A 20,714-nucleotide genomic window follows, 5' to 3' on the forward strand; every position below is an offset into this window, starting at 1 on the left:
AAGAATGAATTACCTCACGTGACTTGTGGAAAAATACCAATTTTCCAATAACTAGCACCGTTTACCAAGAGAAATGGAGCGTAATCGGGCTGAAAAAATAACCTCAAGGTGGTCACATTTGGACATTTTACCGTGTAGCTCAATGATGCAGTAATATGGAAAAATTTTGGCGCAAAGTGCAACTCTCTACATTACCCATCATGAAGTACATATAAGATTCTTCGTCAAGTCGAATCATTCTTAATTTTGAGCGATTCCGAAATCACAACTTGAGAAAAAAAATAATTGCCCTACAGATAAAAGACAACACAATGATGAAAATGTATTTTGAAAATAATATTCTCATAATTTACCTCTACCTACTTATGTATTAAACATTCCACGTTCTTATTCATCATGTTACAGTACAAAAACAGCTCGAGTGACGAATGACCTACAATATAATCCCCTCCATCCCCTCTTCACTAACCCCGCCACCATTTTATCGTTTACAATTCACGGGAAAACGTCTCATTCACATTCCCAACCTCAACCACTCGTGAATTTCCATTTTCTACAGCCTTACTGACAGGTTGATTTTTTGGAAGTAATCTCGGACCTCCTATGGTAATACCAATCGCTCCAATAGGAGCTGTTATTAAGATAGATAATACAACAATGGTGAGGACATCTTGAGCCCACTGAATAGAATCCTGTTGTCTGCTTCTGTTGGCTAAATCCAACGCCACTGGTCCTAAGGCAGCCTAAGGTAGGTCCAAAGTGAAAATAAAGGAGATATGAGGAACGATTCGCAAGAACTAATAGCTAGGGAGCAATTCAAAAATGAGTTATGTTACCTGAACGGTGGCTTTTGGTAACCAAGCTAAATTCACGAAAATAATCTCCTTGAAGTTCAAATTGGCTCCGAGTACAACAACGCTACAGGCAATAATGCGACCCTAAAACGTTACCAATGAGTTTGTCAATCATATAGATGGCGCTTTTAAAAACCGACTGTCGAGTAAGTGGCTAATTTGTAGGGTGGATCGTTTTCCTTCAAAAAAGTCGGCAGATTTTGCCCAAATTTGGCAGAAACCTTCATTTTGAGTTAAAAGTTACCTTACTAAGAAAAAATTCAAGCTCCAGAAATGCCCCTGGAGAGGGATATGGCCCCTCAAAGAAGAGACATCATTTTTAGCGTTCTACTGAGTGGTTGAAAATTTGAAATCGCATACCTATGGCTCAGTCCCAAATGAAAGTATCTAATTGAGATTCTGCCTCGATCGATGCCATTTCCCATCAAAATCTAAGACACTTTTAGGGTCCTACTGAGCGGTTGAAAATTTGCAAATCGCTTACTTTGGATAAATTCGTGTTTTGAGCGACTTGCAAACTTTCAACCGCTTAGTAGAACCCTAAAAGTGTCTTGGATTTTGAGGGAAATACTTAGCTGGGATTGGACCATTTCCCCCAAAAACAGGTTAGGTAGTGACAGCAGCGAAAAAAATCACAATTTTTTCGAAAATGGCCCCTTTTTTGAGAGCCCATTTTTCTCCTCCGAGGACACCTACGGAGCTAAAAAAAATTTCTGAGTAATTTTCAACACAAAATAAACGTTTCTGCTGAATTTTATCAAAACCCGCCGACTTTTTTTCGCGATCCGCGCTACCAATTTGTAAGAAAATATGATAACTTACAATTGAGCAAATACCAAGAACTGCCAACGCTTGCCAAAGTGAATCTAAACCAATGTCGGCAAAATTAATCTCTGTACCAATTAGTCCGAGCAATAATGGTTCAACAATGGTCCATACGTTGCTGAAAACATCCTCTACTGGATTCTGTATGAATAGATAGATGAAAATGATTTACAACGAATAGGTAACTCACAAGTTGTTTATGGAAAAGGTTTCTCAAATTTTATGAAAATTTTTGACGAAATGCTTACATGAGTATTTGACCAGCCTTGCCATTTCCAGCTCAAGGACGCCAAAAATGACGATATTATCGCAGCCAACGGCCCCGCACCAGAGTAACCGATCATTTGACCTCCCAAAACAAATACAAGACCTCCTGCTCCGACCATCAACGAACGTTTCAAGGTTACATAATTCTGTTTAAAAAATTCAATATGATTTCAAGATGGTGGCATAAACTATTCTTACATCAGAAATTAGATGTAGGTAGATACCTCTTAGGGAAGAGGGAGATCAGACTCACTTCGTTACGATGAGGAATACAAGCTGTAATGAAACCCCAACATAATCCGACGACGATACCTATCGCCACTTCTGTAGGACCATGGATGATGTTGGATAAAAGATCTCCTATAAATGATGGTTTTTTATGAAAAAAGAATAATGAACCAATATGGAAACAAAATCATGATGATACTCGTAGGTACCTTCTGAGAATATTAAGCCCAGAAGAACGCCGAAAATGGAAATACAAACTATGTCATCGACACTTGATGCAGCAATAATGAGCGTGGATATGCCTTTGCTTTCTCCATATCCTTTTTCTTTGATGGATTGCAATGCGGGGATTACGATTGCTGGGCTGACAGCACTCAACTCGAAGCTACAAATTATAATTACTGTATTTCGTAAATCAGGGCTCAATAGGTATAGCTTTTTGAGAGGGGGGAGGCGAGCAAAGGTAACTCACCCCAGAAGTAATCCCCAAATCCATGGCATTTCCATCACGAAGTAAGCAGCCAAAGCAGCTCCCAAAGCTTCGGCAAAACAAGGTATCAACGCCAAACGAGTCACAACCATACTGAGTCTCTTCAATGCAGATGCATCAAGACCCAGACCAGCCAATATTAAAATCGCTGTCAAAGCCACTTCTCTGAAATTATAGTCGAGAAAAAAATGTAATTTAATATCACAAATTGTAGTCCAGAATAAGCAGCAACTGTCTTCAATTTCATTACCGTATCGTCACAACAATGTCTGCATAGATTCCAGTCACATGAAAGAACCCAAGATTTCTCATAGCTATTCCACAAAGTAGCATGCCCAGCAATGGTGGCAAATACAAGAAGGAAATCAACCATCCGCAAAAGTAACTTAGTCCCGTTAGTGCTATCAAAATGAATAGTTGTCCTCCAGGAGGTTCCACCTCTTGGTGCAGTAATGTGTATAAAAGGGCCCATACGACCAAAGCGATGAGTATCAATGTGACGTAACTGAGTGACTTGGAACCTTCGTCGCAAGGATTTTGGAGTAATCTTTTGAGGAAGCTGAAATTCAGAATGATGAATTAGAAAAATAATTTGCCCGGATTTGCGGAATATTCAACGAATCGATATAATTTGACATTTTTTTTTTTTTTATGTTGAGAACACTGGAGAAATGAAAAGGACAAGAAGCAAGCTCTACTGGGTCATTCCAGGCCAATTCGATCACGAAGTGGTAAGGGGAGGGGGGTCGGCGATACGAATTTTAATTTGAAAATTGAATTTTTTCGTGATGAGTTCATTTCATTAAATGAAAGTTGTCGAATTTCCATCAAATTATCGATGCATTTTTTCACAAAAATATGATCTAATCTAAATTTGATGCAAACAAAATACGTACCTGCTACCTACCTCTACCTACCCATAAAATTTCTCAAAAAAATATCTGCCCTCTCATCCCAATTGACTAAGCATCATTCAATTTTAAATCGATTGTAATCGGAACAAGAAACTATAAAATATGCCTCATTAAGTATCGAATTTACAAAAAAAAAAGTTTTTTAATCAACAATTTTATATTGAGGTAAAAAAAAGATTCACATAAATCTATTTTTCACAGAATTTTTGTCAAAATTTCGAATATTTAAACCATAAACGAGAAAAAAAAGGGAGACTCAACTATACGTAGGTATACGTATATCTAAGTAAGGTATTGATATACTTAAAAAGCTCAAATTTTGGGAACAAAGTTGGGAGGAATTGCGCTCAAGATGAGTAAACTTTATACGATAGATATACATACCTATGTATTTCAAAAGTAATCTATTCTAATTTCACGAGACATGGTAAACAAAAAAATTGGAAAAATGGGGTTTTTAGCAAAGAAAAATTGAAGTAATATAATATGTACATGTGAGGGTCCGATTTCAAAGTTGTTCCATTGCTACCAAAAAAACGTATAGATTTTCAATTAAAAAGAAAAAAAATATGTTTTCAATTTTAAAACCTTAATCTTGAAGGTCTTACAGAAAATTATGAATGTCAGCTTTATCCCTCATGTCTCAAAATAACCTCATTCGCCAGATACTGTTGATACTGTTCCAAATCAGACCTCAATCTAGCATTTATGGGTATAGATAATTCTCCTTGTAAGACGACAGTTGTAAAATTTGAGTCATAAATTATCATTTGAAAAGCAGATAATTCACGTCAACGCACAATTCCAAGAGATCAGAAGATAAGTAACGCTCAAATCTCAAAAATAAATATTTTAATCAGTTTGAAAATCACCAAAATCAAAGAATATTACCCAACAATCATCGAATGTACCTATATGGTAACTAATATGAACTCACTAAAACTGGTTAAATCCTGTTACTGAAAACAATTCTAGATAGGAATTTCATTAATTCAAATATTTTGCATGGAAAGCAAAAAAAAAATGCAAAATTGTTAATAAAATAAATAAAGCATTTTTCTATGCTCAGATCCTTCTCATCCATCAAATACCTACATAATTATAATAATTTGACGATTCCCTCATTAAAATTTTAAAAAAATTATAAATAGGCGTAAATTTCATAAATAATTCGTAAATATTTACTGCTTGGATGGTTCGCGATGACCAACGGGAATATTCTGGTTTCCATTTTCCAGTATCTTGGGCGATTCTACATTATCTGTGGCACACATTTCGAAAAAAAAGTACGTATGTAAGAAAAATTGAAAAATTCTCAGGGTAAAAAATAACAAAATCACACGCGAAAAATATGAGAAAAAAATTCAAGGCACGTAGCGCAGTCAGTTTAGCAGTCGTGGTTCAATTAACAAAGATTTATAGAAGTGCTAAGTGAATGTTTACACAAATAAATGATTATCAGATTTTACAAGCTGAGATTAACTTATAACGCTAAATTATAGGTATCATCAAATCGAAGATTACACCCATCAACACAACAACAACCTATCATATTTCAACAGTATCTAACGAACTGACAATAAGGCAGCACACCGTAGTGGCGCATTCGAGAGAAGATTGAGATCCACTGATCAAAAAAACTACGATGTTTCGAAAAAAAAAAAAAAAAAACGTGAAATTCTTCTCCAAATCTTCCTTTTTTTGGCATCTGAAAACATTATTTCACCTCAGCTTGGTGAGAGGACATCAAACAATAACCTGCTCTACATTCAAAGGTACCCTTATTTTGATTTTTCATTTTTGAAAAATGAGTTTATTTTTTTCCAATATTAAAAAATTAAAATTGAAATTAAAATGAATAGGTACATTTGAAATAAAAATCGATTTAAAAAAAAAAAAAAAATTACCTACATATTATGTAGATAGGTATTTTTGTGTTTGAAAAAAACTTGCAATTGAAAAAGTGATTACACTGAGGAGATGGGAACATCAAAAATAGTGGGGAGAAGGGTCAAGGGCCTCTTTGCCGACCTAGTCTCTAGTTGAATAACATTGAAATTGAGCTATTACGCATGTCTCGGTCACGTGCTAGATACTTAACTTAATTACTGCTGACGTAATTACTTATAATTGTCACATATCTCTACTCGTTGTAGAAGAGTTGAAACGATTCTCAGTGGAGAATTTCTTACATTCAAGTGCAATAAAAATATTGTATTTGTGCAAAAACACTTTATTATCGAGACTTTGAGCAAATCTATTCGAAATAAGGTAACAATTCTCGATATGAACAAAATTTCATCACGTAACTTATAACTGAGCACTGAAATCCGTGCTTGAACTTTTTGAAAAACCGTACTTAATTTGTTTTCAAAAACATTTAGGCGAGGATCCATGGAATAAATTAACACATTAGACACCAGTCCCACTCACGAGAACTCAATTCTACTATTTTACACAATCTAAACTTCTCAAGTTACCAATTCACCCATAAAATGATTTACATATTCAAAAAAGCGTTTAGAAAATTTTGTTGGATATAGCTCGAAATAAGCAAAAAGGCCTTTCAAACTTACCTGCTCACAAACTCACCCATCGAGTGACCCCCCCCCCCCAAAAAAAAAAAAATTGAACGCGTTTTTTAAAATGAATTTTCACCCCAACGATTCATTCAATTCACTCGTCCTCTCGAACGAAACAAACATAAAAATAATAGGTATTGCAGAATTCCTAAGAATTCAAATACGAGTAATATGTATCACAGATATTTTTTAAAAATACGTAAGTACGCAAAATTAAAGGCGCTTCAACATATCCCGCTTGTGTTTTCAAGCCCGACACTATTAATTAAACTCTTTCTTCATCTTTGGTCCTTTGAACAGGCAACTCGTTCGGATACTTTTTATTTGGTGGCTGGTTACTGAGGAGTTTCGGGCCTCCGACTGAAATACCCACAGCACCGATTGGAGCAGTAATGACGATAGAAAGTATAGCGATGGTGAGTATATTTTGAGCCCAGGGAATGGCGTCGTCTTGGTGGGTTTTTTTAGCCATATCTAAAGCCAGTGGTCCGAGAGCAGCCTGCGAATAGGTATGCAAAAAGTGATTATACATGGGCTCATTTAAGAGAAGAAAATATTCTCATAAGGAAGGTTTGATGAGCAGATCCACTTTTCGACTAAACGAAAAAAAAAATTATAGTAGGAAAAATTTGAAGTTGAAAACTATTTTTAGATTTCTAGCGAAATTAGGAAATTTGAATCAGGTTCATTTCCAATGAAAAAAAAAAACAAAAAAAAAACAAAAAAATTGAAACATGAAATTGGTGATGATTTAGAATCGTTTTAGAGCTTCTGATGGATTCCTTGAATTTTCAGTTCTTGAGAAACATTAAGTATTAAATTATGGAATTGAACTTCCGGAAGTGAATATTGTGCTTGATTGATTAAAAAATGTCACCACCAAAATCACCAAGTACATAATCTATTACTCAAGCTCATACAAGACGAAATTCGTTTAAGCAATTTTATGAAATTGTCGTTCGATAACTGGAATATCCAGAAATAAACACAAGGCTCTAGATCGGTTCGAAATCGCCATCAATCGATTTATTTCAAAAATGAAGTACCTACCTATCCGCTAAATTTTAGCTTTTTATCTCAATTTGATCAAATTTTTGATTTTTTTTCGTCGTAAAAAATGCCTAAATCTTTGAATAAAAAATACTTTGGAAAAAAAATTAATCAATTTCAGGGTGTCTAACAAAATTTCTTCGAAGAAATGCAGTACTTTTACAGTACCTTTTGCAGTACCTTATATTTTTTTAAATCCAGCCTACACCCCCCCCCCCCAAGAAAAAAAATTATATTTTTGAACCAGTTGGAATTCGTCGATAAAAATTATAAGTATTTCAATCGAAACAATTTCTGGAAATGATTTTCCCTGGCTTTTCCAGGTTTTCCAGACCATTTTTTTCAATTTTCTATGCTTACCGCATACTTTGGTTAAAGAAACATTTTTTTTTGGGGGGGGGGTGTATTTTTTTTAATACGCTTCTCTTCGAACTGGATACTTCTTCGGATATAAAAAACAGCTCAACTTCGATTATTAACTTTTTAAATTAAAAATAAGTAAATAAATGAATAAAACATGCATCAAGTTTGGCCAATTGATTACAATATTCATAATAACTTTTGAAAATGTTTCTTTTCTTTTTTGGTTTTTTGGAGGCATCAAAATGTGAAATTTGTTCATCTTAAAATTGAGAAACAAATTGGTCCGAGCGAAGCGAGAACTTTTGAAAATTTTCATTTCTAGATGCTTAAAAACGAGGTTTTTTTTAAATGAGAAGAGTTTATTTTTTGACTTTTTAAATTTTAATATTGGAATGATGTTTTTTTGAAGGAAGTTAACTACTTTTGAAAAAAAAGAGAACAAGGTCGAGCGAAGCGAGGGCGAAAGCTTCTGAAAATTTGCATTTCGAAAGGCATAAAAACAAGGTTTTTTTATGTGAGAACAAGTAGGTTTTTTTGGCTTTTAAAATTTTAGAATTTGAATAATGCTTTTTTAAAGGAAGTTGATTTTGAAAAAGAAAACAGAACAGGCCCAAGTGAGGGCAAAAGCTCTTGTAAATTTGTATTTCGAGTTGCATAAAAACGATGTTTTTTTTCGTGAGTTCATTTTTTGGCTTTAAAACTTTGATTTTTATCATCTAGAAATGTTCATCTGGTCCTTTAAAAAGAAAAGAAAACAAGCCCGAGCGAAGCGAGGGCAAAAGCTTTTGAAAATTTGTGGTTCGAGAATTAAAAAATAATGTTTTCCTTTCATAACAGGTCCTTATCTGAAATTTGCAATTGATCGTTTTTTCAAAATTCCAGGGATTTTGCGTGAAAATTACGAAATTCCCTGACTTTTCCAGACCGACCAAATTCCCTGACTTTTCCAGGTTTTCCAGGCTTGCGGACACCCTGCATCTTTTGAGGTACAAAATGAAAATTTTTTTTTTAATTTTCACCAATTAATTCATTTTGAGGTTTTTAAAAAAATTTTAAATCAATGATTTTGAGAAAAAATACAGTACTTTTCAGGCAAAATGCAGTACTTTACAGTACTTGCAGTACCGAGGATTTCAATGCAGTACTTTTACAGTACTTGCAGTACCTGCAGTACCTGTTAGACACCCTGAATTTTCAATGTTTAGAGTACCTAGATCTGATATCTTGTAATATTTGGACCGAACTTTCAAAGTTCCACTAAATTCAAGGCATGAAGTAAGTAAGACTTTTGAATTTTTTTTTAAAAGTTACATTTCCGGCATTTTGATATCACATACATACTACAACTACGATGTACGAGTACATCAGACTTTTTGAAAAAAAAAAAATGTTAATTCAATTTTGTCACTTTAATCAGTACATAATATGAAACGCTGAAATTTCGTCAAACTTTTGAAAACTTGGAAAAAATTGCAATTAATGCTTGACACGAAGCAAAAATGTATCCATGATTTAAAATTTTCTTTGCAGAGGAGACTTCACTCCCATTTTTTTTCGAATGTTCGATAAATTTTTTCCAACCGAGTAGAAAAATTTCTCTGCTCTTGGAAACGTGGGACCATGTGCTCAATTTACCTGAACTGTTGCTTTAGGTAACCAGGCTAAAATAACGAAAAATACTTCTTTCAGGTTCAATTTGGCTCCAAATAACATCATACCGCATGTAATCGAACGAACCTGTGCACCAAACAAGTGAATACCTAATATAGTTTGGTTTAATTCAATCATCCAATAAAAAATCACCATAGTTAGTCCAAGAAGGGGGAAATCAACAAAAAAAAAAAACTTACAAGTAAGCCAAATCCTATGATTGCCGTTCCTTGCAAAACTAAATTCACATCGATAGCGTTTAATTTCACCTCGGTGCCAATTAATCCAAAAAACAAGGGCTGAAGAATGAGCCACATTTTACCAAAAATATCTCCAACTGGATTCTAAGGGAAATAACCATCGTTCACTAGGTAACTCAAAGATAATGATCTTAATACAGTAATCCACTGGTCCACTTCATTATACCTACGTTATGGCAATTTACTCACATAATTATTCGACCATCCTTGCCATTTCCAACATAGGGATGCCAAAAACGATGAAATGATCGCCGCTAACGTTCCAGACCCCGAATAACCAAACATTTGACCACCGAGGACACATACGAGTCCACCTCCGCCAACCATAATGGAACGTTTAACCACCAAATGATTCTGAGCAACACAATAACAATGTTTCTCAATGATTTTGATTGAAAATTAGTCTCAAAATCTTAATAATAACAGCTTCGGTAATCTAACTAATGTTTCCAACAAGCCCTCAATTTTAAAAACACCAAAAATTGTTAAAAATGCACTTAATTTCTTTCCCCTAGAGTACATAAATTTGTGCATTTTTTTACCCTCCCCAGGCCCTCTGCCTTTCATGTTACTTTTTCTAAGGAATATGAAGGCCAAAAGATGAATAAGAGCAGACAGAAACAATAGGTATATGCATCTTCATTCCGAGATGTTTTCCTTCATACCCCCCCCCCCCCCCTCCCAGAGAAAGATTGTTCTGATCATCGAAGTATCAAGAGACCAACATGAAAATCAGATTCAAGAATAAATTATGAGCTAATAGTGAAGAAAAATAAAATAAAAGAAATGCATACTCGAATATAATACTACCTCATTACGATGAGGAATACAGGCTGAAATGAACCCCCACCCTAATCCAACCACCAAACCAATAAGAACTTCGAGTGGACCTTGCAAGATGTTGGATAACAAATCACCTATAAGACCACAAATGAAACAAAAATTCATTCAAAATCACATTCAAAATAAATGCACCAGCATCGTGGAGAAAATCGATTATGATCAAAGTAGGTAGGTATTCGTACCAGGAGAAAACAGCATTTTCAGTACTACTCCAAATCCAGAAATAGAGGTAATATTGTCGATAGTTGAGGCAGCAATGACCAACGTAGATATCCCTTTATTTTCACCGTACCCTTTTTCTTTCAGAACCAATAAAGAAGGAACCACTACAGCAGGACTGACTGAGGCCAATGCGAAACTATAAAATAATATCAAGATTCAAATTAGCTAAGTAGAGGTACAGGGTACACTTTGCCCAAAGTCTCCAGAAATTTCTTATTTAGGTAGGTAAAGGTATGCATAGTTACTGGAGGGATGGAGCACTTACCCGAGTAATACTCCCGAAGTCCACGACATGTTCATCAATAAATACGCAGCTGCTGCTATCCCAGCGGTTTCAACGAGACAAGGAAGTAATGCTAAACGAGCTACTACAAAACTCAGTCTTTTAAGAGCAGATGCATCTAGGCCCAGACCAGCTTTCAGTAATATTACCCCCAACGATATAGATCTAAAAAAAAAAAAACAACAACAGGATAGATAATGCTTTATTATCATCAATAAAAGTACCAAGAACGAGGATGAGTTGCAAGGAAAATGCTTATGGATATTTCAAGTTTCAATTTTGAAGAAAATATGTAGATGATCATATTACCTTATGCTCACAACAATATCGGTATAAACGCCAGTTAAATGAAAGAAACCGACATTTCGCAGAGCTATGCCACACAGTAACATCCCCAGTAAAGGAGGCAAGTGCAGAAATGAAATTAACCAGCCGCAAAATTGACTCAGGACCATTAATAAAATCAACTTGAAGAGTTGCCCTCCTGGTGGCTCGACTTCTTCGCGAAGTATGGTATACAGGAAGGCCCATGTTAATAAAGCTCCGAGAATTAATGTGACATTGTCTATACCTTTGGGATTATCACCGCATGGATTTGCGAGCAATCTGGATAAATAGCTGAAATGAAAAATTTTTGAGTTGAATTCGATTATCAGTCCAGTACCATACTTAGAAAGGGTTTATAAGTAAATAGATGTAAAAAGTGGAAAGGGTAACAAGGCAAAAGGCAAGTGCATGAACTTATGCTATATGATACACAACATTTTGAAAACTACCCCTCCTCTCTATCACTCTCTCCAAGTACTCAGAAATCCAAATTTTCATCAAACTGTATTTCTTCTCCAAATTGATTCGATAGATTCGATGGTTATAAAGTACTCAGAGTATGTCAAAATGGTAATTTAAAAGGTAAGGTAACTGAAAAAAACACCAAAATTCAGAACACAGCAAAAATCTGTCAAATTAAAGTAGATACCATAATCCGAAAAAAAAATTTTTTGAAGTGGAATTTCTGAAAAACCATAATTCAAATTCAAAAATTTTGAAACCAAAAAAATCAAAACTCCTCGCATAAAAAAATAAAGCTCTTTCACCTATCGAAATACGAATTTTCGAAAACTTCCGCCCTCTCAGTTCGTTTGGGCCTGTTTGTTTTTTTTTCAACTCGAAATTTCTAAAAAAAAAATCATCATTCAAATTTTAAAATTTTGAAACCAAAAAGTCAAACTCTTCACATAAAAAGCATCGTGATTTCACTAATAAAAATACGAATTTTTGAAAACTTCTGTCCTCACTACGCTCGAGCTAATTTGTTTCTCTTTTACAAAATGAAAAATTCCATGTTTGAGGCATCTAAAAACTGAACAGGAGAAATGGGAATTTTTTATTCAAGTCATGATAGGCTATGAATAGACCTACCTCTAATATCGACGGGCAGAATTGTTTTCTCATCTTTCGTTTTATTCGGCAAAATTGGTATTTTTTCCTCATATCAGTCGGCAAATTTTGGGGTTGCACCTCCCTCCCTCTCTTCCTCCTTCCTTCCTTCCCTCCAACTCAAACAAAACCTCTAGTTTCGTCTCTGACATTGCTTTGAGCAATTTTCACACAAATTTAACAAACACAAATCACAATGTACCTAATGCTTCCAATTTGAGCAATTTTTCACAATAATTTTTTTTCATATTGATCAATTCTGTGAATTCTATATTTTTTTCAATGCCAAATTAAAATTTTTTCCCCATAATTTCACGAGCTTTGGAACTTTGGTGACATAATTTAATCCACGTGATTTTGAACTCGTGTTTTACCCACTTGTATGCACCTTCTTTTTTTTTTTTTGCGATTTTTGTACTAAATTAATAACTTTTTATGCCTACATTTTGACTTTCTTTAGTAATATTTGAGTTTAAACATGAATTTTTGCTATTTTTGATATACTTTCTTCAATTTTTGGAGTAAGTAAATGGAGACAGAACTTTTCATAAAAAGGAACCTGTCGATCACTCAGTCATGCCGATTTCGCTCATTTTTTTAACCAAAGAATGGCAAATCATGAAGCAGAGTTTCCTAAACGAAAATTTGAGCGTTTCGAGTGGGTTTGAATTTTCTACAATTGTCATAGGTCATAGTAGATTATTTACAAGCACCATTCGCAATCATGCACGTGCTCAAGTTAATTTGGACAAATTTATGTTTTTGGAGGGGGGGGAGACTGGAATTTTCAAAATATCTCTGGAGGCTTCAGAAGGATGTAGATCTGTAGAATCACTTTCAGTCGACTCAGAATGTACAAATTAAGGTATAGAATGAATTTTAGCCTTTTCCAACTTCATTGAGTAAATTAATTTGAGAGTAATTGCAACTTGCAAAAATCTGCCAAAAATTCTAGAACTGCATAAAAAGGTTCGAAACCGTTTTCAACCGATTCTGGAGGTCAAATGAAGCATATACAACCAAATTCCAGGTTTTCGGGTCAATTTGGTGAAATTTTGATTTATTTGTATTTTGTACTAAACATTATACCAAAATTTCAACTCACAGATGTTCAAAAATTCACCAAAAATCGAAAAATGCATCTCAGCACCTGAAATTTTGGACGATGATGTACTTTAGCGTGCTCTTTCGATCTAGTTTTGCCTGGTTCAAAAATTTTTATGTCAGCTGGGATACCTCCCTTGTACGTATACATTCGAGTCACCGATAAGATTAGCGATGCGAAATTGAAAATCAGCCAAAAGATAGGAATCGACTCGAAATTAGAAACAATTAGCTTAGAAGAGGAAAAAGGTTACCATGAGTTGAAGTGTTTTTGTGAGAACGGGAGGGGGGGGGGGGTTCTGAATTTAAAAACATTGAATATTCAAATAGGTAAGTAGGTAATGATTTCGACCAATAGTGAACCATTAAAAGCTCAACCAATCAGATATTCATATCATCAAAATATACATAGGAAGGTGGCGAGTGGAGATATCTACACGAAATGTACCTCGAATATGTACACAAACTCACAAAAAAGAAAAAATGCAGGTATTTTAAATCATATGAACAACAACTGTACATCCGATTTCATAAACTTCACTTTTACACTTTTTAGCACAATCTGAGCTCCCTAATTTAAAACAACTCGAGCAAAATACACCACAAATTCAATTAAAACAACGGGGGAAAAAATACCTAATTATCAAGAAGGTGTTGATAAAACATAATATTATGTAGAAGTTCATGCAACAAGTACCCTATCCCATGCAGTAAGCAGGCACCTGCTACCCAGTCTAATTATTACAGGTATTTATTTACCTTTTGGTTTGAGCACTGTCAACACTCACACCATCATCAACATCGGCTTGGTCATTGCGAGTTTTTTTGGATAATTCGATACTGGCACCCTTTTCACCATCGTCTTCAGATTCCGAATCCGACATCACGAAAAATAATCACGTAATTACATATAAAATACTCGTAGTTAAACGCAAAAGAAACAATGTACTTAACGAGTTACTATGACCGGTTTTTGGCGGCATCGCGTGGTTATGTATTATCGATTAATAACAATGAGTATGTATGTACTAACAAGTAGGTATTTAATCGAGCAGTAAAATTCATACGCTTAATTCCGTACTGTTTAACAACTTTGCTATACGTTCTTTATATTCAAAACCGAATTGTTGACTAATGCGGAATGTTTCACTTTCAGAAGTGTCATGTGCCAGATAAGCCAATAAAAGTGACGTCATAGTAAATATACATTCATTCGTTCGAGCTGGCTCGAGCATAAATCGAGTTTAAATTCGAGCATGAGCTAGATTTCAGTGTAACACGTTAGGAAAATTCAAATATCCCTTCTTAAAGAAATGAATGTTTCGAGTGCCTACTTAATTATTGGAAAAATTACGTATTGGTCGAATTCAATTCATAAAAGATAACGTTGAAGGACCTCCCTCCTTCCGCTTCCATCTAACTGGCATGGCATTAAGATGTGAAAAAGTGATTCAAAACATTTCATAAGCACTCATTTAAAAAAAAAAAAACACACAACTTTGAAATGTGATTTTTTGAAATCTTAAGAAAATACTTTTCGCGAAAAACCAAGGCCAGATTTGTGTTCAGCGGATCAAAATATCCCCATAGGCCCATAACCACACTTTGCACAATCATTTCGATCAAACTGTCCAAATTCAATTTTTTTTCACCCCCTAGGAATTTTTTCTAACACTTAAGTAAGTAAGTAGGTACTAAAATGAATGAAAAAATGTGAATTTTGAAAATTTGATCGAAATGACGGTGCAAAGTGTAATCGGAGTATTTTGACCTGCTAAACATGAATCTGACGTTAGATTTTTGTAAAATGCATTTTAAATTGCCGAAAAGTGCAATAAAAATGATGAAAAATCGTAATTCTTGCGATCCGTCAATCTTCAAGCACTTGATAGAAGGCTAAAAGTGGTATTGAATTTTGAATTCAATGGGTCAGGAGTGTTCAGAAACTCAAATCGCAACTTTTGAAGGGTGACCGAGGAGTTGCACAGGTTGTACCAAAAAATGCAAAAAACCGTGTTTTTTTCAAAAGTGACCCCCTTTGAGGACCTCTAGCTCAGCCCCCTGAATGGCTAAAGGGTTCGAAATTTTTCTGGGTAGTTTCTCGCTCAATGTTAACATTCTTACCAATTTTTGTCCAAATCCAAGTTATGTTAGGTAAGTAGGTATTCAATTTTCAGGGAATTGGGGGGAGGCATAAGAGCGTCGCGAGCGCCTAATCAAAAAAACAAACTTATATTCGAATGCAATGCTCCAAAAACCTAGGTAAAAAATTTATTACTCGATTTTTGCAATTTTCAGAAAAATTTGGGGTTCAATGAAGGAGAAGGATTGGAGTGGTCGAATGAAAAAAATGAGTTGAAAGTCGTATTCAGCGCTCTCGAAGACATACATATAACACAATGAGTCACACAATACTTGACATCTTTTTTTCTTTTTTTTTTATATATATTTTGACCAAAATTTTGAAGTTTTGTAACCCCTCACTCCTTGGTGGTTTTACGAATCCCATCACAAAAAGTTCATAGTTGCAAATTTAAAAAAATTGAGTTTCATGGAGAAAACAGTTTGTGATTGAACTTCACTAATAGGAAATGAAATTGTTAAACTATTTTATTTCTGTTCATTTTTTTCGTAGAATGCTCAGTTGACCCAGAAAATCGAGTTTTAAGCCAAAAACAATTTTTGAAAAAATAATAAATTCCCAAATGGAAAAAAATTTCAACGAAAAAATTATTTTTCAGAGGAAATTTTACATAATGGCATTTTTTCAGAATTTTTCTCACAATCAGTGTGATGAATTCAATTAGAATCACCTTCAAACTAAATTTCAAAATTTCAAGCAGCATTTCTCAATGGGGACGTATTATTTATTTTCTGCATACTCAAGATACTTAAGTACCTACCTATACTTCCATTTCCATTAGCATTTCACCAAAAAAAAAAAAAAAAGTAGTACCTATGTTTTTTAGACACTTGAAATTTACTTATCTATAATCATTTGAATCTTCATTAATCAAAAAAAAAAAAAAAAAACAGAAAAACAAACTCACCATTCATTAATGAAGATTTAAAGATTTGTCAGATAGCCAATAGACGGAGAAAAATGTCATCCACATTAATTAATTCATAAAAAAAATTTCTCATCGTTATTGTTCGAATATTAAAAATTATTGTTTTTTCTCCTAAAAACACAAGATCTTTAAAACAGGCTTGGAATTTGAGTTTCTTTTACAACCATCTCCTACCTGTATAACCAAGAAAACCCCAACAAAATGAAATTTTCATAAAAATAATTCGTTCTTACCAGTGGTATTGAACTTCATGACGAATCAGTATAGTTATATGGTACACAATACACAATCATCAAATTTAACAAAACACTTCTGGAGAAGTAAAAAAGGTAGCTTAGCTACTGACCAGAAGGACTAACACAATTTCAGCTATCAGCAGTCAGCACAGTACCCGACACGACTACACTAATACACATTACACACATGTAGGTGAGAGTTTCAATGCTCAAAATACGTATGTAGGTACCTATTATAAGATAATCATTTATCAAGTGTTAAATGAGCGAAAAGTACACATCCCAAGTACGTGTATTTTTATCGTTTAGGTGCGATTTATGATATCATATTTCCGAACTGATTCTCAGCCTCAGGTTACAATAATAAAAATGAACGAAGAATTTTACTTCGAATTCGAGTGCGAGTGTCAGTAACGTCACGACGTTTTAGGTGCAACCACTTATTTATTTTTTGTTAATTTTTTAATTATTTCTAATCAGAATAATGTTTTCAAATTGTGTACTTTATGACGTAGGTAAAGGTATTCGTTGGCAATGACAACCTCTTTCATTTTCTCCCCACAATATACAACATTTGACCAATTTTAAAACTTGATTTATTCTATTCCATAAATTTCATTAGTTTGATAGTTGATACTCCCAATAATGTCACTAGCGAACTAGCGATAGCAAAACACTCGAAAGAATATCAGTACACGAGACATTGATGATAACGAATCAATAGAAATAATCAAGTCGAGCCATGAATTTAGAAAAAAAAAAAAAAAAAAAAAAACATTAATGGCGAACAGTTCAAGTGAAAGGTCAGTGGCAACTATATTTCTAGTTGAACTTTAGTTTCCGAATACGAACACGAGCATAAAAGTGCGGACAATATGATGATACAATAATACTATAGATATTTTGCGAATTTTCACACTCATTTGAACGAGTGCTCGAGCGATATACATGATAAAAAAAATTAAAATTCATCTTCAACCGGTGGAAAATTTCCAACTCACATTAGATCAATGAAACGTGCTTGTTCAGATAGGTATACTTTCAGCACTTTACTCGAATATGAGCGCGATATGCCTTTGATTTTTTTTCAAAAAATGAATAACCAAACTAAGAAAATTGACAATAAAAAAACTCAGTTTACCTGATGCGGAACTTCCGTAAGTCTTCGTATCCGAATCTAGAAGAGCCAGGCGTTCCTCGTTCGATAAATCGATATCGAACATCTTGAAGTATGGGAATTGGGTGCGAAGAATCAACCGTCAAATTTGCTTGCTATGGATTAAGAAAGCCATCTCTACGAACACAAATCATACGAGTACATAAGAAATAGGTTGAGCTTTATAGCGCCAGTCGTAAAACCGCGAAATGCACATGAAATAGGTATGAATATATGAGGCAAAATTTACGCGTAAGCGTTCTATTTTCGTCTTCCGATCGTCTGATTGGAATAATTTAGGTACAAAGTAAGAATAATAAAAATTATCTTATCAATTTTCAGTTGAGTTACAAAACGGTGTACGCGATTGATGAAATATAATCTTATATTTTTCGTACCTATGTACGCACGTCTTCGTATCAATTACCTATTCAATATTGATGACCTTGCTTGTCTGTCGAATTGGACCAGTAAATTTTTTAGTTAATTTTTGGATTTACATAGATAAGGCTTCAACTTTACTAACACAAGTACCTATAGGGTTTTAGATTAAATTATTTAAATACCTCGAGATGATGATCGAAGAGAAACTAAAACACTCTCGAAATTTTTGTATTTTAAAAAACTTGTATTTTTATTCAATCCACTTGTAGTTTTTTTTAGACATTAGTAAGTACCTATAAATTGAATTTTGAAAATAAAAAAGGAATTCAGAATAAGAACGCAGATAATTCAAAAAGTTACAAAACTTGAGCGAAATATTTTACTTAATACAGAGAAAACCCACCAAAAAAATATTCCCATCAAGATAAAAACTTTGCACTTCTTATCCAAAAAATTAAGTTTGTTGGCAATTTTTGGCAAAAAGCAAATCGTTTGACCAATTTTGGTAACTTTTTGCAAAAAAAGAGACAATTCTTAGCATTTTTTTATTTTTTGACAATATATTTGGCAATTTTGACAAAAAACGAGATTTTTTGCCATTTTTGACAGCAAAGTGAGAGTTATTGGCAATTTTTTGGAGAAAAAAGTAAGACTATTCGAGGAATTTTTTGCAAAAAAGAGACAATTCTCAGCATTTTTGGGAATAAATTTGACTTTTTTTTTGGCAATTTTGACAAAAAGCGAGATTTTTGCCATTTTTGGCAGCAAAGTGAGAATTATTGACAATTTTTTGGGGAAAAAAGTGAGACTATTCGAGGAATTTTTTGCAAAAAAACGACAATTTTTAGCAATTTTTGACAAGAAATGAGATATTTTGGAAATTCTGACAAGATGAAACTGTTTGCTATTTTTGGCGGGAAAGTGAGGCAGAGCTTTTAAGCATTTTAGGCGAGAAAGCGAAATTTTCCAACAATTTCATACAAAAGTGAGAATTTTTATATTTATATCAATTTAAGGCAACAAAATGTTCATTTTGCATTTTTTGTCAAAAATTGAAACTCTTTCGCAGCTTTTTGGCAAAAAGTGAGATTTTTTGATAATTTTTGGCAAAAAACCACCTATACTTTTAGGATTTGGTGAACAACTTCTCTTTTTCGGCAATTTTAACAGAAGGCAAAATATTAAACTATTTTTAGTAGAAAGATTGCAATATTGATAGTATGTAGTAATATTTTTTAAATTGTTTTCTTCAAAAAAATAGAGTCAAAATTTTAGATAAATTAAATGTTAAAATCTTTGTTTGAAAAAAAGTAGCCCTAAGTGACCAACATTTTTTAAAAAGTAACCGAGTTACTGAGCCTTTCACTACACAAACAAAAAAAAATTTTTTACAAAAGCATCAAAATTTAAATACATTAATTTTAAAAATTTCATCAACAAAACAACTTTATTTAATTAGGTAAAACCTATGAATTTTTTTTCTTTTTTATTTTCTAATTGCAAACTGAAATTATTTATTCATCAATCTAATTTTCAAAAGCATACGTACTTTTTAAATTCTGGGCAGTAATTTCATCCATAATGAAGAACTCTCGCCTTGGGAAGCTTGCGGAAGCCTGATCCTGCTGAGCAAAAACATGACAATGAAATCCAGCTAAATTGAATGAACTCGAGCCACGCAGATGCTTCCATGCTTGACCACGGAGTCGAGAGCATTTGGATATTTCTGAAAAATCACGAAAAAAATTGAAATTATTTCAGACGATATCTACTAATAATTTGTAATTAAACTACCTAGAATGATTTTTTATGTTGTATCAAATTAGGAGTGGAAATCAGGATTAAATTTTTCTTACTTACAATTTTTATTTTTATTTTTTTTCTAAATTTAATTTTCTTTTTGTTAAAATTGATTTTTAGATTTACAAAATTGACATAAACTTTTTATGGGTAATTGCTCATTAATTATCCAAATGCTGTCGCCATTTCGTAATTATAAGAAAAAATATTCAATAACAACGCGTTTCTAAAGCTGATGTGTGTTGAAAATTCCCTATTACAAACACCTCAAAACCAACAATTATCTCTTTCCTTCTCGTTGAACCTTTCAATTCTGTTGTCGCACCACCTTCGTAGTTAAAATCATTATACTCGTAGAATACCTGCTCATTATAGTCGTAAATATTTTCTTATTACCGATTTCAACATTTTTATAGATTGAAAATGCTTCGTACATAAATTTCATTCAAATGCAACCCAAACAACACATGACTTAATTTTATTTAGGCTAATCGAAAATGGTCGACAATATTACTTGAAAAAAAATCAAAATTTAGTTTTTAAAAAAATTTAAAACATAATTCTGGATCCAAATAGTTAATGATATTAATATGTCAATAATTAAACCAAATTCTGAGAAAAATAAAAGGTGCTCAATTAAAGACACGTTTTCATCGCATGATAATTATCCCTTTCGATACCCAAGTTACTGAATT

The 20,714-nt window shown here is 33.5% G+C and overlaps 1 protein-coding gene across 4 annotated transcripts; it reads right to left on the reverse strand.

Moving 5' to 3' along the window:
* Positions 1–297: 297 nt before the first annotated feature.
* LOC135848054 (sodium/hydrogen exchanger 9B2-like) lies at positions 298–19,937 on the reverse strand. Of its 4 annotated transcripts, XM_065367827.1 has the most exons (11): positions 19,769–19,937; positions 17,821–17,973; positions 14,132–14,234; positions 11,141–11,449; positions 10,814–10,996; positions 10,509–10,684; positions 10,294–10,400; positions 9,673–9,837; positions 9,424–9,567; positions 9,209–9,310; positions 5,791–6,659 (listed from the first exon to the last, which is right to left on the reverse strand). In XM_065367827.1, exons 2-11 carry the CDS (start codon positions 17,900–17,902, stop codon positions 6,426–6,428), a joined length of 1,605 nt encoding a protein of 534 aa, XP_065223899.1. In that variant the 5' UTR covers positions 17,903–17,973; positions 19,769–19,937; the 3' UTR covers positions 5,791–6,425. The 4 variants fall into 4 exon arrangements, with proteins under 4 accessions (XP_065223900.1, XP_065223902.1, XP_065223899.1 ...); XM_065367828.1 differs by lacking the exons at positions 5,791–6,659; positions 9,209–9,310; positions 9,424–9,567; ... (5 more) ...; positions 14,132–14,234; positions 19,769–19,937 and adding exons at positions 298–743; positions 837–938; positions 1,677–1,820; ... (4 more) ...; positions 2,915–3,223; positions 4,764–4,839 and having other exon boundaries at positions 17,821–18,125; XM_065367830.1 differs by lacking the exons at positions 5,791–6,659; positions 9,209–9,310; positions 9,424–9,567; ... (6 more) ...; positions 17,821–17,973; positions 19,769–19,937 and adding exons at positions 298–743; positions 837–938; positions 1,677–1,820; ... (5 more) ...; positions 4,764–4,839; positions 16,677–16,989.
* Between the last annotated feature and the right edge of the window lie 777 nt (positions 19,938–20,714).

This window comes from Planococcus citri, chromosome 5, assembly GCF_950023065.1.
Source record: "Planococcus citri chromosome 5, ihPlaCitr1.1, whole genome shotgun sequence".
Taxonomy (NCBI): Eukaryota; Metazoa; Arthropoda; class Insecta; order Hemiptera; family Pseudococcidae; genus Planococcus; species Planococcus citri.